The 18,810-nt window shown below is 36.2% G+C and overlaps 1 protein-coding gene across 1 annotated transcript in view; it reads left to right on the forward strand.

Moving 5' to 3' along the window:
- Nucleotides 1-4,577: 4,577 nt before the first annotated feature.
- The window catches only part of LOC100481638 (transmembrane protease serine 11F), a 78,492-nt gene continuing 64,259 nt past the window's right edge, over nt 4,578-18,810 (forward strand). Inside the window, exon 1 of the mRNA XM_019792765.1 lies at nt 4,578-4,761. Coding sequence (XP_019648324.1) covers nt 4,754-4,761 — 8 coding nt within the window. The 5' untranslated portion in view covers nt 4,578-4,753. The remainder of the gene's footprint in view (nt 4,762-18,810) is intronic.

Raw genomic sequence — 18,810 nt, forward strand, 5'->3', positions numbered from 1 at the left:
TATGCCAAAAAATTAAGCAATCTGGAAGACATGGAGGCCTTCCTGGAAACCTATAAACTACCAAGACTGAAACAGGAAGAAATCAGTTATTTAAACAGACTGATTAATTATGAAGAGATTGAAGCAGTGATCAAAAACCTCCCCAAAAACAAGAGTCCAGGGCCTTACGGATTCCCCGGGGAATTCTACCAAACATTCAAAGAAGAAATAATACCTATTCTCCTGAAGCTGTTGCAAAAAATAGAAACAGAAGGAAAACTACCAACCTTGNAAACTCATTCTATGAGGCCAGTATTACCTTGATCCCCAAACCAGGCAAAGACCCCATCAAAAAGGAGAATTAAAGACCGAATTCCCTGATGAATTTGGACGCCAAAATTCTCAAAAAAGCCTAGCTAATAGGATCCATNTCTGGAAGAGATGGAGGCCTTCCTGGAAACCTATAAACTACCAAGACTGAAACAGGAAGAAATAGATTTCTTAAATAGGCCAATTAACTATGAAGAAATTGAGTCAGTGATAAACAACCTTCCAAATAATAAAACTCCAGGCCCAGACGGTTTTCCTGGGGAATTCTACCAAACATTCAAAGAAGAAATAATACCTATTCTCCTAAAGCTATTTCAAAAAATAGAAACAGAAGGAAAGCTACCAAACTCATTCTATGAGGCTAATATTACCTTGATCCCCAAACCAGGCAAAGACCCCCTCAAAAAGGAGAATTACAGACCGATTTCTCTAATGAATATGGATGCCAAAATCCTCAACAAGATCCTTGCTAATAGAATCCAACAGTACATTAAAAGGATTATCCATCAAGACCAAGTGGGATTCATCCCTGAGATGCAAGGGTGGTTCAACATTCGCAAATCGATCATTGTGATAGATCATATCAACAAGAAAAGAGTCAAGAACCATGTGACCCTCTCAATTGATGCAGAAAAAGCATTTGACAAAATACAGCATCTTTCCTGATTAAAACCCTTTCAGAGTGTAGGAATAGAGGGTACATTTCTCAATCTCATAAAAGCCATCTATGAAAANATTATTCTCAATGGGGAAAAGCTGAAAGCCTTTCCCTTAAGATCAGGAACACGACAAGGATGCCCACTCTTGCCATTATCATTCAACATAGTCCTAGAAGTCCTTGCAACAGCAATCAGAAGACAAAAAGGGATCAAAGGTATCCAAATCGGCAAAGAAGAAGTCAAACTGTCTCTCTTTGCAGATGACATGATACTCTATATGGAAAACCCAAAGGAATCCACTCCCAAACTATTAGAAGTTATAGAACAATTCAGTAAGGTGGCAGGATACAAAATCAATGCCCAGAAATCAGTTGCATTTCTATACACGAATAACGAGACTGAAGAAAGAGAAATTAGGGAATCCATCCCATTTACAATAACACCAAAAACCATACGTTACCTTGGAATTAACTTAACCAGAGACGTAAAGGACCTATATCCTAGAAACTATAGATNGAGGAGCCTGATGTGGGGCTCGATCCCATAACGCCGGGATCACGCCCTGAGCCGAAGGCAGGCGCTTAACCGCTGTGCCACCCAGGCGCCCCCAATCAGTTGCATTTCTATACATGAACAATGAGACAGGAGAAATAGAAATTAGGGAATCCATTCCATTTATAATAGCACCAAAAATCATACGTTACCTTGGAATTAACTTAACCAGAGACGAAAAGGATCTATATTCTAGAAGCTACAAATCACTCTTGAAAGACATTGAAGAAGACACAAAAAGATAGAAAAATATTCCATGCTCATGGATCAGAAGAATAAACATAGTTAAAATGTCTGTGCTACCCAGAGCAATCTACACTTTCAATGCTATCCCGATCAAAATACCAATGACATTTTTCAAAGAACTGGAAAAAACAGCCCTTAAATTTGTGTGGAACCAGAAAAGGCCACGAATTGCCAAGGAATTGTTGAAAAGGAAGAACAAAGCTGGGCGCATCACGTTGCTGGATTTGAAGCTGTACTACAAAGCTGTGATCACGAAGACAGCATGGTACTGGCACAAAAACAGACACATAGACCAATGGAACAGAATAGAGAACCCAGAAATGGACCTTCAGCTCTTTGAGCAACTAATCTTTGATAAAGCAGGAAAAAACATCCGGTGGGAAAAAAACAGACTCTTCAATAAATGGTGCTGGGAAAATTGGACAGCTACAGGCAAAAGAATGAAACTTGACCACGCTCTCACATCATGCACAAAGATAAACTCCAAATGGTTGAAAGACCTCGTTGTGAGGTCCATCAAAATCATAGAGGAGAACATAGGCTGCAACCTCTTTGACATCGGCCACAGCAACTTTTTTCATGACACATCTCCAAAGGCAAGAGAAACAAAAGAAAAAAATGAACTTGTGAGACTTCATCAAGATAAAAAACTTCTGCACAGCCAAGGGAACTGTCAAAAAAACAAAGAGGCAGCCCACGGAATGAGGGAATATATTTGCAAATGACACTACAGTTAAAAGACTCTTATCCAAGATCTACAAAGAACTTCTCAAACTCAATACATGGGAAACAAATAATCAAATCAAAAAATGGGCAGAAGATATGAACAGACACTTTTCCAATGAAGACATACAATGGCTAACAGACACATGAAGAAAATGTTCAAAATCATTAGCCATCAGAGAAATTCAAATCAAAACCACCTTGAGATACCACCTTACACCAGTAAGAATGGCAAAAATTGACAAGACAGGAAACTACAAATGTTGGAGAGGATGTGGAGAAAGGGGATCCCTCTTACACTGTTGGTGGGAACGCAAGTTGGTACAGCCACTTTGGAAAACAGTGTGGAGGTTCCTACAAAAGTTAAAAATTGAGCTACCTTATGATCCAGCCATTGCACTACTGGGTATTTACCCCAAAGATACAGACGTAGTGAAGAGATGGGCCATATGCACCCCAATGTTAATAGCAGCATTGTCCATAATAGCTAAATTGTGGAAGGAGCTGAGATGACCTTCAACAGATGACTGGATTAAGAAGATGTGATCCATATATACAATGGAATATTACTCAGCCATCAGAAAGAATGATTACCCAACATTTGCAGCAACATGGACGGGACTGGAGGAGATCATGCTAAGTGAAATAAGTCAAGCAGAAAAAGACAATTATCATATGGTTTCACTCATTTATGGAACATAAGAAATAGGAAGATCAGTAGGAGAAGGAAGGGAAGAATGAAGGGGGAGTAAACAGAAGGGGGAATGAACCATGAGAGACTGTGGACTCTGGGAAACAAACCAAGGGCTTCAGAGGGCAGGGGGGGGGTGGGGGATTGCATAGGCCAGTGATGGGTATTAAGGAGGGCACATATTGCATGGTACAGTGGGTGTTATATGCAAATAATGAATCATGGAACATTACATCAAAAACTGGGGATGTACTGTATGGTGACTAATATAACAAAATATAAATTATTAAAAAATAATAAATAAAATAAAATAAAATGTCCTGGGAAATTTATTTCATGTTAATGACTTCATGGAATATTATAATAAAAATGTTAAGATTAGATTCATATTGCTTGTAGTATTTTAGATAAAGGTATCCTGTAAGAACAACAAAAACTCGATGTTTAAAGCTTTTTTTTTCTTCAATATCTCCCAGCTCTAAAAATTAAAAAGCAGCTCTTAAAATTGTAATATTCATGCTGAAACTTTACTGATCTTCATTAGAAGTTCATATAATCAGTCCACAATCTTTATCTAAAGCAACTATTTGTAAATACTGAGGAATTCACACGCCGTTAAGATGAACTAAGCTATTTTTTTTTAAAGATTTTATGGATTTATGTTAGAGAGAGGACAGAGAGGGTGCATGAGTGGGGGCAGGGTCTGAAGGCAAGGGAAAGGGAGAGAATCCCAAGTGGACTCCCTGCTGAGTGCGGAGCCTGACACTGGGGCTCTATCTCAGGACCCTGAGATCATGACCTGAGCCGAAGTCAAGAGTCGGACACTTAACCCACTGAGCCAGGCACCCCTAAACTATTCTTAATGATGAGAAAGAAGAAAAAATTTTTTGTTTTTTTTTTAAACATTCTTCTTTTACCTTTTGGGGGTAAATAAATTCTTTCAATAAAGTCTGTAATCTTTAGAACTAAAATGGACAGCAGTAGAAAAAGCTAATACAGTCCTGCCATTTTACTTATGAGCAAGAGAAGTCCCAATGAGCTAGGCAGCTTGTCCAGGGTCACACCACCAAGGTGGCAGAGACAAGCACCCTACCTGGCCCATAGCTCTGGTCCTTACCACAACACCATACCTCATGGTTCCCTCAAAGGGAAGAGACAACAACTCTCATGAAGAAGGAAGTGCCATTGATGTACTCTAATGTTGCGTTGTGTTTTGTTTTTTTTTTTTAAACAAACTGGGGACACACCTCAATGCTGATCATACCTCCCCAACTGGAAAACTGTGGTCTTCTGAATCATCAGCAGTTGCACGTTGTATGACGTCCACTGCTTGGAGCCTCTCTGTGCTATGAATTATTAATAATTACTTCACTGTGTTGAACTGGCTGGGACAAAATCGATCATGTTCTTATCAAGCTATATCAGGACAGCAGATCTCAGTCACTAAACCTGTTGGACTTGTTTTCTTTCTTGTTGCCAGTGACTCTCATTATTTTCTAGCCTCCCAGCCCTGACCTGGCTGATAGAAATCAGATGGTGACTGGATAGAAGCTGTCCCAGTCCTGGGTCCGTGATGTACGCGTAAGTACTCAGCTTTTCTCAGTCAGAGTTAACAATAGAGGCAGAGGTTCACGACTCCTGAGACAACCAGGACAAATGTTAGCTGGTGGAGAGTGCTTTAAAACAAGGGTTTTTTGGTTTTGTTTTGTTTTGTTTTTTAATGTGTGTTACTATATTTTGGGTTAAAGTTTTATTTTCTTGCTCTTTCTACATACAATAATTTTTTTAAACAAAAGGAGCCAATATGATCCTTTCTTTCTAAATAACAGAAATAAAAATGATGTGCAGTAATATATTACCTATATTATATTTAAACATTTAGAAAAACCTATGCTTCAAAAGAATAATTTATAATAATTTATTTAATTTCTTTGGTACAATCAATAGCTTGGTATAAATTTTTGTCTTACAATGCTTTGTAAAGTATATTCTTGGAAAACTTGAAATATAAAAGGAGAGTTTATTGGAATTTCAATCTTTAATTCTAAATAATATAAAGTATGGTAGCAGTGAGATTATATGTATCATGAATGAGGGATGAAAATTAAAATATTCATATCTAAATATCTAAATAATTATTGAGTTAACAAATGTTACAGTGTATGTGACATTTTTCATAATTGAACTCCAAAATAACTGATCAATTAATGAACTTAAGGTAAATAAATTTGTGTATTTATACACATTTAGGTAATTTCATGCTATCATTTTGCAGACTCAGAAATTGATAACTAATATCTGATATGAGTGATTTCGTTCAAACACCTTCTTAGTCTAACCTTGCTTCTCAAAGAGGTTCTTGACTTCTCTATGGACACCAGTTTCCCATGTGGTCTGCTGACTGATGTTTCAGACTTAATCATGTTTCTGTGATCATTATAATTGTATAGTCATTTGATTTCATCTTCAATGAAATATAATATTTTAAGCCTATAGGCTCCAGCACTATTAGATAATGAGCATTCTTGCCCTTCCTAAATTACTCTGAAATAATAGCATGAGCCTGAGGAGACTATCTATTTCATGCATAGAGCTTCTCCCCAAAGGCTCTTTCAGGACAGCATGATATAGCATATATCAGTACTTCTTATTAAATATGAGAGATGTACTTTTTTTTAAGATTTATTTATTTATTTTAGGGAGGAGCAGGGGTAGAGGGAGAGAGAGAATCTCGAGCAGACTCCCCACTGAGCACAGAGCCTGATATGGAGCTCAATCTCATGATCCCGAGATCATGACCTCGGCTGAAATCAAGAGTCAGACACTTAACCAACTGTGCCACCCAGGCACCCCATGAGAGTTGTAGTTCTTATTAAATATGAGAAAGTGTTATTTCTTCTTTTTAAAGATTTATTTATTTATTTATTTATATTTATTTATATTTATTTGAGAGAGAGAGAAAGAGAGAGAGGGAGAGAACACTAGTGGAGGGGATCAGTGTGAAAGAATCTCAAGCAGATTCCCCATGAGTGCAGAGCCTGATGCGGGTCTTGATCTCAAGACCCTGAGATCATGACCTGAGCCAAAATCAAGAACTGTTTAACTGACTGAGCCACCCAGGAACCCCTGAAAGTGTTATTTCTAATTCACCAAGATATTAAGACAGAGTAAGACAGAGTAAGACAAAATGTGCAGACTGAAAAATTACTTTTATATATAACTGTTATATATATATATAAATTACTGTTATATATATATAACAAACTTTCATATAACTATGATATATTAACAGTTTCAGTTTTAAAGAATTAGCAAAGAACTTGAAGTTCTCTCATTCTCATTGTGCTCAGAATTCTGTGATATGTCTTTTCTATCAGTCTGATTCTCCTCTTCCCAACTTCTGGTATCATCTCCATTCACTCACTTTCCCACCCTAAAAGTATCATTACAGACACATGAAATTTCTATATTGAAACCCCATCAGCTTTGATCCAGAGTTTATAATTATGTATCTTTACAATAAAGTATCTCTTCTAATTGGATTCTAGATCAGTATTATTTTTAACACAGATCCTCTGTCAAAAAAGTGGATTGTGCCATAGAGATAAAAAGGTTAGGCAGTTCATTGACTTCCTTAGTAAAGGTATCTTGCTCAAGGGCAAAGAGTCTCAGTCTCAAGGAATGAATGAATTAGATGCCATAGCTTCTTAGAAGTTCTGTTCTTCTCGCTGTGGTGTAGTGTAAAGAGTACTAGCATGAGGTTTAGGTGTGTTCTAGATCCAGCTTTGCACTCATTTGTCTGGACAAGTCACTTACCTCCAAGACTTCACTTCTTTTATATGTAAAGTGTGGAGAGTTTACACTAAGGTAAATGGAGGAGGGATTGTCACCAGTAGTGGGACTTGAAATCATTTTTGTGGGTAAGCACGAAGATATTTTATTGATTTATTGTTTGGTTTATTTGGGTATTATTCATTTTGTTTTTTTCTTTGTTAAATTAAATAACTGTGAAGTAATATCTGATACCGATTATGTTATATTTTTACTATATCATAACTAGTAAGTCTAAGTATCGTATTGTGGAACTGTTGTTTTAGATACATGATTACATGTGCGTTCCATGCTACAGTGTAGAACATGTCTTACAGTGGGTCATGGTCAAAAATATTTTTAAAAACACTGCATTAGCCTTAAAGTCCTTTTGAATTCTGTGATTTCTAAAGACTTAATAGCTAGTTAATATGCAGAACATTAACTTTCTTGGGGCTCTAGAGACCATTTAAATGATCCCAGAGTATAGATTTTTTCCCCCACTAGTCTCTATATCTGGTGCCTTCCACAAGTGAGGCAGAAATAAGAGATATGGTTACCAGCAATATAGAAACTTTAGTGGCAGAAGGCCACACCCTGATGGCACAATCTGACAAATGTAAGTATAAACAGTGCTATGGGGATACCCACTCATTCTCATAAAGCCTTCTCTGAACATATAATGATTGAGTTTAGTCTTTAAAAAAAGCTATTTGGAATTAGTTGGAGGAGAAGGAAGTAGGGATCCTGGGCTGAGAGAACTTGGCCCTTGCAAAGGTCATGACACTTAACATTCACTGGCAAACACGTTGGAAATTATGAGAAGAAATGAGTGATCAGTCAAACTATGAAGGGCCTTTTGTATCAGAATAAAATTTCTGAACTTTATTAAAAGAGTTGAGTAAAAATTTAAGCACAAGGAAGAAATGATAAAATTTGCAATTGCGAACCATTAGGGTAGACCAGAGCAGTCTGGTGGTTCTACTGTTTTCTGGTACAGTTGCAGAAATAAATGAAGGGAATGGCAGGGAGACTGCCCATGTACAAGTTGTTTCTTCTGCCTAAAATCAATGTTCCTTCTCACAGTTGATGGAGACACCATATCTTCCTTAAAGATTCTGATCAAAATTACTGTGAAATTTTTGTCCTACCTCACATCTTATGTCTTAAGTATTCCTGAAGCACAGCCATCCTGTTAAAAAAAATCACATAAATAGGGGTGCCTGGGTGGCTCAGTTGTTTAAGCCTCTGACTCTTGATTTCAGCTCAGGTCATGATCTCAGGGTAGTTAGATCAAGCCCCACATTGGGCACTGGGAGTGGAGCCTGCTAAGATTCTCTCTCTCTGCCCCTCCCCCACACTCTGTCTCTAAAAAAAAATCACATAATATTATATATATATCTGTTAGCACTTCTCTGTATGGTTAACTATTTGTTTACAATTATGGCCCACAGTTAGACAGGTCTCTCTATTCCCAGTGCCAAACACATTGCCTGGCCCAACGTAGACCTTCAGCATTTGTCTGTTGACTTATGGTAACATATGCCTAAAGCCAAAGAACAGAGACAGAAAAGAAGAAAAGCTGGAGTAAATGAAAATTTCACATTTACTTTTTTTTTTTAAAAAAAGATTTATTTATTTATTTGAGAAAGAGAAAGAGAGTGCATGTGGCAGGAGGGGCAGAGAGAATCTCAAGCAGACTCCATGCTGAGCACAGAGCCCAACACAGGGCTCGATCTCATGACCCTGAGATCACAACCTGAGCCAAAACCAAGAGTCTGATGCCCAACAGGCTACGCCACCCAAAAACCCAGAGTTTACTTTTCATTATATATGTATTCAAGAAGGCCTATGAGATAATTTGAGATAGTAATCAGAAGGTAAATAAAAAGTTAAATAGTGGAGAGAATTCATTCGAAGTAAATTGATGCCATGGTGCTGATGGGGATTTATTGTAGAAGAGATGAAAGCATCACATAAATGCCTGTAGATTAGATTTTAAAGTTTTATTTATTCATTAATTCAACAAATGCTTTTTATTCCAACTTATAGCATACCAGTAGCACATTATATGCACACATAATATATATATGTATATATATACATATTATATATATGCTTGATATCTATTGTGTTTATATCATGTGTGCATATATACACATATCACATGCTTGTAAACAAATATACACATAGACATGTACATGAATATAGCAAACATTTTCTACTTTTATGATGTTTATAATTCAGAGGAGACATGACAAAAAACTAAAACAAACGGATATGAATTAAAAATGTGATAAGTATGAAGTAAAGGTTTTATAGTTTTTCCCAAAATTTTTTCTACTTAGCTTTATTTCTTTTAATAATTTCTTAAATCAGTGATAATGCTGGTAGTGATAACTGCTGGCTTTTAAAAAAAAAATAGACTTTTGGTTTTTATGATAACGTGCTACAGCCTACTTTTATCGGCAGATAAATGAAAGCTAAGTTTGTGAAATGCATTTGAAAACATTAAATATTGAAAAAGTTTCCCACTATATTTAAAGAAGCCTTGTGAAGATCTAAATAGGACCTAACCCTCCTAACACTATTCAACAAGTGTAGGAAGACATGGAAACCAGTACCCTGACCAGGAAAATGCTTCTGTGTTGCTGTGTCCAGTTATTTGCAGTAGTCTCTAAATAGGATATTGTGTCTTTGGAGTACTGTAGGGTTAGATGTGTTAGGGTAATGGAGGGATATTTAGGGGAAAATAGCAAGAAATTATTCATGCTCTTGAATTATATATTCATTATATGGTTTCATTATTTATGAAGCATTTGAATCCTTATCATTTCAGGAATATTCACTTTTGAAATTCCAAGTTGAGAAGCCAACTCAAAAGACATATGAGAGATATTTGCATTTGCTGTTGTAGATTCTGTACATTATATTTTCTTCCACTAGTGTATATGACTGAACTTTGATTTTTAACTGATTCCTTGTAGTTGCCAGTAGTAAAATGTATTTAAATGTCTTTGAATTACCTGGCAAAGTTTTTAAGATTTTATAATTAATTGTTTACTACTGCTTAATATTTGAAAACAGGCTACTTTGAAGCATTCAGTAATTTATATAACATTATCTTTGGGTAAAGATAAGAGCCCACAACTTAGATATTGTGTATAAAATAAAAATAAATTCATTTAAAATATAACTATAGAAAATATACAGTAGTGTGATCTACTAATGGGAGCCATATGAAATTGCCCCTTTTATAGGTTAAAAATGACTGAGTATCAGAAATTTCATATGGTTCAAATAAACCTCTTCCAGGTCTTATTTTACATATATATATATATATCATATACATATATGTATATGCAACTTTAAAGTTACATGATTTAAAGAAACTATTGAGACATTTGAAAAATACTTCATACTATCTAAAAAACACTGGGTTAGATACAAGAATGTCAACCTTGAGCACACATCTCAAAAAAGTGATTTAAGGTGGAGCAAGTTGGCAAGAATTAACTCCTGAAATAGAAAAAAAAAAAATCCAGATCAAAACAGATTGTAGGGTGTGTCTATACACTACTGTGAGCAAAAAGGGGAAAAATCCAGTTAATCATTTGATCTATAAGGTATCAAACAATTGCCTTAACTCTTGTATCTCCCTTTACACCCATTGACAGATTCTTGCATATGCTCTGCACTACTTTTTTTCATAATCAGTCAAATAAAGCCAAACAAGCAAAAGGACCTAAGATGAATGAGGCCTTTAGTACAATGTGGCAGTGTCAAATCATAAGAGAAGTTATACAAAGTAAGAATCTATGGCTTCATCTTGATAAAAGTTTTAAAAAGTAGTTTAAAAATCAGGTCAGTTAAGGGTGCCTGGTTGGCTCCGTCAGTTGGGTGTCTGCCTTCAGCTCTGGTCATGATCCCAGGGTCCTGGGATCAGGCCACTCATCAGGTTCCCTGCTCAGCTGGGAGTGTGCTTCTCCCTCTCCCTCTCCCTCTCCCTCTCCCTCTGTCTCTGTCTCTCCCTCCACTCATGCTCTTCTCTTGCTCACTCTCTCACTCTCTCAAATAAATAAATAAAATTTAAAAAAAATTAGGTCAGTTATGTTACTCCCATCTTTCACACTGAATTCATGATTTTGGTTATATGTATAGACATGAATGAGTTGTAGAGACCTATTAAAGACAGGATTGGACAAAATAGCATAGACACCTCCTCGAAACTACGTCCGTGTTATCATTTTAGCTCTCCTCTCTACTAGGTCAGTGAGACATTTCCTGTCCCATTATGGCCCTACTACCCACCTTCTTCTCCCTCTTATCATCCATCCTTCCATAATCACCTTTCTCCTTGATGGTTACTAGCCCTTCATTATACCTTCATTTCCAATCTCAAACTTCAGTTGCTTTAGCACTACTGGCTGACATTTCTGCTACTGGCAAGATAGAGGAAGGATGAATTTATTTTTCTATTGCTTATACCTCATATCACTTTTAAGAACATATTAACTCATGGGATATTGTGATAGAGTACTTAAGATATTATCAGAAAAAATGGTTGAGACAAGTACCTTCACCTTTTTGCATTTTCAGTAGTCAACTAAAGAAATTTGTCCTCTTTAGAGGAAAACATAAACAGAATCCTCACGTTCCATGATTTATCTTTTTTGGGGGCAAGTATTTCTTGTTTAGGACTGTTCCTGTGTTCTTTACCCTTTGGCCCAACAAGAGCAGCAAGAATTTAGCCAGTATTTACTACTTCTTTTAAGTTGGCAAAACCGTTCATTTCTCTTTATTGCTATTTATTTAACTGGTCAGCTGTCATCTTTCTCTTGCTGACAGCAGTTTTTAAAAAATGTTCAACATTACTTATAATGAAACTGTAGCAACATGGAAGGATACAGCTTATTAACTGAGAATGGCTTTTTTCACAAACTTCTGGCTTTTGAATTAATTTTTTAGTAGTGTTGTGTTGATCTATTTGTATTGTGTGGTTTGTCCTGACTCTCTCGGGGCTCTCCATTAGTTGGAAATTTGCATGGCAGTTAGAATTGCAGTTTATTTTCAAGGAACGTAGTAAAGCCAACTGACTGTATGGTTAGTACCCAACTGGAATAAACCAAGCGACATACCCCTATGTGTGATATTTGTAAGCTGGAATTCAGGTTCAAGGATCAACCTACATTCCCTCAAAAAAAATTTTTTTTAAGTAGATCAAGAACTCAGAGATCACTCAACGTGCATATCTCTAAACTAATGAGGATAAAGGGTGCTATATTCATGACTGTCTTTCTGGAAATGATTTAATAAATTTTAAATAAAATGTACTTTGATGCAAGGCTAATGTACTAGGAGTTGTTCTAGGTGCCTAGGATTGGATTATCTGCTTTGATTATGTGATACCTATTCATTAGACTAAATGAAATAAACATTATTTAGAATGGAATCTACCTACTAGAATTGCATTTTCTTTGATCCATATACTAATGTTGCATTTATAGTATTTACCTGTTTAATTGCATAGGAGAAAATACCTGGGAACTGAATTTCACATCCTGCAGTATACTTAATGAAATATGGCTATTATTATTCACATAGCTATGAAATAAGCTTTTTTTCTGGCTGTAATTCCTTTTTTTTTAAAGGTTTTATTTATTTATTTGTCAGAGAGAGAGAGTGAGCACAAGTGGGAGGAGAGCAGCAGATGGAGGGATGTCGGGTTTGGCCAGCAAACCCTGAGACGGTAATGAAAAGACTACTCCAGACACCTTAGTAGGAGAAAGGAGAGGCCTGGGGACCAGACACTCTGGTGGCGAAAGGCCTGGAGGCAAGCTTTTTCTCACTTTTACTGGGGTCAGCAATACACCAGGTGCAAGCACAAAGCAAGACGGCAAGGAGTCCGTGAAGTACGTGACTACCACAGGTGCCTGGTTTTCTTCAAAATTTAAGCATTTACTCCCTAGGTGAGAACCTTGAGCTGTAGTAAGAATCCGGCCACTTTCAGCCAAGAAACTTCAAAGGAGGCCCAGCGTTCCGGGCACTCCTCCTTTGCTTTTCAATTAGTCCCATCCAGGGAGGCATATCCAAGTCAGAGTTTGTGTATCCAGGCACTGTGAATTCTCACAGAGGGAGAAGCAGGCAGAGGGAGAAGCAGGCTCCCTGCTGAGCAAGGAGCCAGATGTGGGACTTGATCCCAGGACACTGGGATCATGACCTGAGTGGAAGGCAGATGCTTAACCGACTGAGCCACCCAGGTGTCCCTTTGGCTGTAATTCCTTTTCAGAGTTTTATCTGTAGCCAGATAAAACTATAATAAGTTGATTAATGGATGTTCATGCAAATGTGGGAGTGAATGTCTGTTCATCCATTCATAAAAATAGAAGTAGAATCAATCAGATTATGAAATTCAGTGATGGAATCCTAGGTATTCTGACACAGATCAAATTTAAAATTTACACTGTTTAAACTATATACACAGTTTGTAAGATTCCTTTGAACATTCAGAAGTTAAAAAAAAAGAAAAAAATTCAGAAGTTGAAATCCAATGATTTTATGTGATCCCACAGCTACATAGTATTTCTTTAAACTACTGAGAATTAGATGATTTTATTAGAGCAATTAATTAATTATCAATGAACACTTAATGCATACTCAGACCTTCAAAAAATAAAAAATGGCTATTTGAAAAAAGTATAAATCTAATGGAATAGCATTTGGGTTGCATGATATTTTAGTTAATTCCTCAGTGATAAGGCAACTGAGCATTTGAGGGGAAAATGAGAATGAGAAGCTCTTAAACGTCTCTGTATCCAATCTAGCACTCCAACCTACTCATTACCTCTTTCACACATGGCCCTTCAGAAATGTGACAGAAAGATTCTGGGACATGTTAATTTTGTTTATTTAATATGCAGATTATATTAATTGCAAATGAGAACATTGTTGATCTCCTTTATCTAGGACATTATATCTTAATCATACCTCCTCCCAATGAATTGGATTGCAAAATACCACTGAAATACAAACCTTTATACCAGTCAGTCATACAGGAAGCTAAGTAAAGAACACTGGCTGCTTATTGAAAGTAACTGCATTTTAAAAATATATATTTATGTATTTAATTATTTATTTTGCCAGAAACTCATAGTAATAGCACATTCTGTTTGGTATCTGTGATATATATATGGAGGTATGAGTGTGCATGTATGTGTGTGTGTGTATATATATATACACATATCTGTGATATAGATGATATATATGTATTTGAACTTGCTATATATATACTTGCTATATATATAGCAAGTTCAAATTTATTGTAACTAAGCACGCTGTATAACTATTTAGTCTTTGAATAATAGACAAATATTGAAGATTTTTTAAGATTAGCATACCAAATATGTTTTACATCAACAAGTATACAAAATATTTGTCAGGAGAGTGTATACTTAGCAGTTTATGAATTTTTTCAGTCACTAAAACCATTTAATTCTGTCCCTTAAGATGTCCCCTCAGGGGCGCCTGGGTAGCTCAGTTGTCTGAGTGTCTGACTCTTGTTTTAGGCTCAGGCCACAATCTCAAGGTTGTGAGATTGAGCCCCACATGGGGCTCTGCTCAGGGAATGGAGCCTGTTTAAGATTCTCTCTCTCCCTTTCCCTCTGTCCCTCTTCCCTTCCCTCTTTCTTTAAAAAAAAATTAAAATTTAAAAAAGATATTCTCCCAAACTCAGTCATAAGTAGCAGAATGTGATATCTCAAGAAGCATATTATGCTGTGTTGGATGAGGATGAGTAAAATTATTTTGGCTCAAAGAGATGGACTTGAGTTAAAAAGAAAATGTATTGAGAGACTGTTAGGCTATTTCATAAAACAAAAAAAGAGAGTTGACATGGAAGGTATGGATCCAGTATAGATCCAGTCAGCTGGACATGTTATATAGAAGGGGAGGTGATATGCCCTTTCCAGTAATTTAGCATTTTTCTTTTCAATTTCTCTTATATCAATATTTTAAAAGAGAATTCCTGGGTCATACTTGAGGAAAAAGTAAATGCCTTGCCTATTACCTGATCTGAAGTTCAAAAATTTACCAGGAAAGTCATGTTGTTCTCCTTATTTTTAGATGACATGTGTTATTATATTTCTGCAGCCTCAAGGGACAGAATAAAACCTCAGAGCAGAGTTCCTTGATTTGATTCTGGGAAGTTATTATGATTGTTCCTAATTATTGTGTGTCAGATGTTGAATTATGCTCTCTTTATCTTCAGGAAATACTGGCAAGTTGTGAACCTGGAGTTCATTGTGATTCATTCATAGTTGAAATTTTTCAAGTCCACCAGAGTTTGTAAATAACTGCCATGCAAGGGCCTTTTGGAAATACAAAAGCAGAAGAGAAACCTCTGTCCTCTAGGAGTTTAGAATTTTGGAGAAAAATTTTACACACATAAGCAAAAAATAAATTAGCATGTAATCAATGGCTGAACACCGTAATAGAATAATATAAAATATAGGTAGAAAGAACAGAAGAATGCTAATAATATGCCCGGATGTTTATATATAATGATCACAGGCACTATTTCTATAATTTGAATACCTTTTGTCTATGGTATCCATGTTAATACTGTTTTTCTCCTATTTTTACAATGACTAAATTTTAAAAATATTCAGAGTAATGTGGTGAACTTTGTATATTTTTTGTTATTCATTAATGAACTTTATATAATATTGCTGAGATTTATAGAGCTAATTTTGTATACTCATACACAAAAATGTTTGTGGAATTATTTTGTTTATCTTTTTGCAGTGACTTTAGGCTGTTCTTTTTCACGCTCACTGTGTTTCATCTACACTGGTCTTATACAGTATTTGAATTTGCCAAACTTCAACTCACCGGACATGTGCTGCTTCCTCTGTTTAATTAGCACATCTAACTACCTAATTAGATAATCCTTCAGGTCTTGGTTTAAATGTCCTCAGGGGAACTTTCCTAATCCCCTACACTAGATAAACTTTTCATGTTATATGCATAGAAGAGCACCTTGCATTTCCCTTAGCAGTTTTCATTATGGTAATTGTATACATATTCCTATAATATTTTTTAATGTCTGCATTTCCCTCTGGACTGTAAACTCTATGAATATGTCTAGTTAACCATTCTATCCCCAATCAGTAAAAATTTTCAATAGCTGTTTTTTGAATGAACATATAAATATTAAAATTCTTTACCAAGGAAAATCCTGAAGACCTGATTTCAAAGAATTGCTAGAAATATTTGTAATTAGCATATCAAGCATTTGTAATGGGTGCTTCCAAACTGCATAAAATATAGACAACATTTAAGTATAGAATTCTTTCTTTAAATAATTTAGTATGCATGTCATACGAACGCCCATGTCTGAGCTATCAAAAATAGAGTTATAATAGGGCTTGAATTGAATCTTTGGGGAAAAAAAATCCCGAAACACCCTTTCCATATTTTTGGAAGATACTTAAGGCTGTGGAATTAAGATTTTTAAATGTGTATTAGTTTAGGTGTTTTCAGTTACAATTAATTAAAAACACAACCTCAAACTGGCTTACACAAGAAGAAAAATTATTTAATAGAAGAGTATTTCTAAAAGTAGGACTGGTCTTAGTCCTATTTGATATAGCAGCTCAACTGCATAACATGAGAGCCCGGTTCTTTCTATCTCTATTCTATGCTGTTTTGGTGAATCAGCTTGGCCCCCAGGTTGGCTTTTCTCAGAGTTGTCAGGTGGCTGCAGCAGTCCCATGTATCACATTGACACATAATATCTGGAGGAAAAGAAAAGGAGCCATTTCTTAGTTTGACTTATTTTATTTTTTTAAAGATTTTATTTATTTATTTGAGAGAGAGAGAGAGAGAGAGCATGAACAAGAGGAGGAACAGAGGGGGAGGGAGAAGCAGGCTCCCCGCTGAGCAAGGAGCCCGACGCAGGGCTCAATCCCAGGACCCTGGGATCATGACCTGTCACCCAGGTGCCCCTGAGTTTGACCCATTCTAAAAGAAAGGAAATCTTTCCTAGCAGTCCCCTAATTAACCTTCCCCTTCCTCCCCCATTGGCCAGAACTGAATTGGCATGTCCACTCTTGAACAACCATTGGCCAGGGGAATGGAACAATCAAGATTAGCTAACACTAATTATGTGGGGGTGAAATAAATGTAGGGATGTGCTTTAAGAAAATTTTGCCCAAGGATCAGTGGTAATTAGTAGTTCATTTTATAGTTCAGTGAACTAAAGATTGAGAACTCTAAGAAGCAAACATGAACCAGAAAAGATTTTCAGTGAAGATGCCCAACATTCTATTCAAGAAAACATTAAATAATCATTGAATATTACCTGTATTAGGTACTCCAATTTCTTTATTGGTGAGATCTTTCTCTTTTTATTATGACAAATACTTGTTTAAAATTTCAAGAAACCACCTTTATCTACTGCCACGTTAACTGAAGAATACGAAAAGATTGGACTGTTCAGTCTGTGAAAATGATGTGAATACTTTTCCCTTGAGAGTAACTTCAAGGGATCTTTAAAGCATACCTTCTGATACTCAAGATAACTGAAAAATAAAGATTCCTAATTACAAACTTCTATTCTTCCTTTCAGAAAGTGATAGGTTTCCTCTACTCTCTTAGAACAGACATTTCAAAGTAATAAGCACTGTAAAGTTCTTATGCCATAGGGCAAGATTTAAATGAAGTGTATTTTTTATGATTCTTCTCCCCCAACCCATTATAATTTAACATGTGGAAATGGAATGGCCTAAGCCTTGCTGAACCTTTCACCCAGTGATAATCTTACTAAGGAGGGTAATCTTACTAAGTAAGGACTAAGGCTTACCGAGAGTCTTAACATGAAAAAATAGCAAGCAAAATATACACAGGATTTTCCAAGAATACTTGTCACAGATGCATGGACCCCACCAAGATATTTGTTACAGAAGAAAATGAGTTCTTCTTCTTTTCTTACATTTAACTAAATCATTTTTGTTGAAAGTTCACGAGGCCATGAACTTCACTTGTAAGGGCCCATCCAGCCTAATAGTGTGTTGCCAGTGACGACCTCAGGAGATGATGGATCATGTAATAATCTGCATTGCTTTCCTGTTACCAACACTAGAGATTAAATACACTACAACATTTTTTAGTTGCCATTTATGGTTTATATATATCTATATTTTTTTTAAGATTTTATTTATTTATTCAACATAGATAGAGACAGCCAGCGAGAGAGGGAACACAAGCAGGGGGAGTGGGAGAGGAAGAGGCAGGCTCATAGCGGAGGAGCCTGATGTGGGGCTCGATCCCATAACGCCGGAATCACGCCCTGAGCCGAAGGCAGATGCCCAACCACTGTGCCACCCAGGCGCCCCTCAATATATATATTTTTAAAGATTTATTATTCATTTTAGAGAGAGAGAGAGCATGAGTGGGAGGAGCAGAGGAAGAAGGAGAGAGAATCTGAAGCAGACCCCATGCCGAGCACGGAGACTGAAGCAGGGCTTGATCTCATGACCCTGAGATCACAACCTGAGCTGAAACCAAGGGTCAACCACTTAAATGTGCCATCCAGGCACCCCTGTGGTTTCAATATTTATAAACATGTACAAATTCTCTTTTTATCTACCATGTTTCCTATCAGCACAACCTCTTGGAAGGAGTTTCATAAATTATTATTTTCAGAAGTCCTAATTTCTATTTGGCTTAATTCTATTTTAAAAGGATGGTCACTCTTTTTAATTCTTTCTTTTTTGGGATTTGTTCAATGAGTTTTTGTTAATGACACTGCTCAGTCTTACT

This window comes from Ailuropoda melanoleuca, chromosome 11, assembly GCF_002007445.2.
Source record: "Ailuropoda melanoleuca isolate Jingjing chromosome 11, ASM200744v2, whole genome shotgun sequence".
In the NCBI taxonomy this organism is placed as follows: domain Eukaryota; kingdom Metazoa; phylum Chordata; class Mammalia; order Carnivora; family Ursidae; genus Ailuropoda; species Ailuropoda melanoleuca.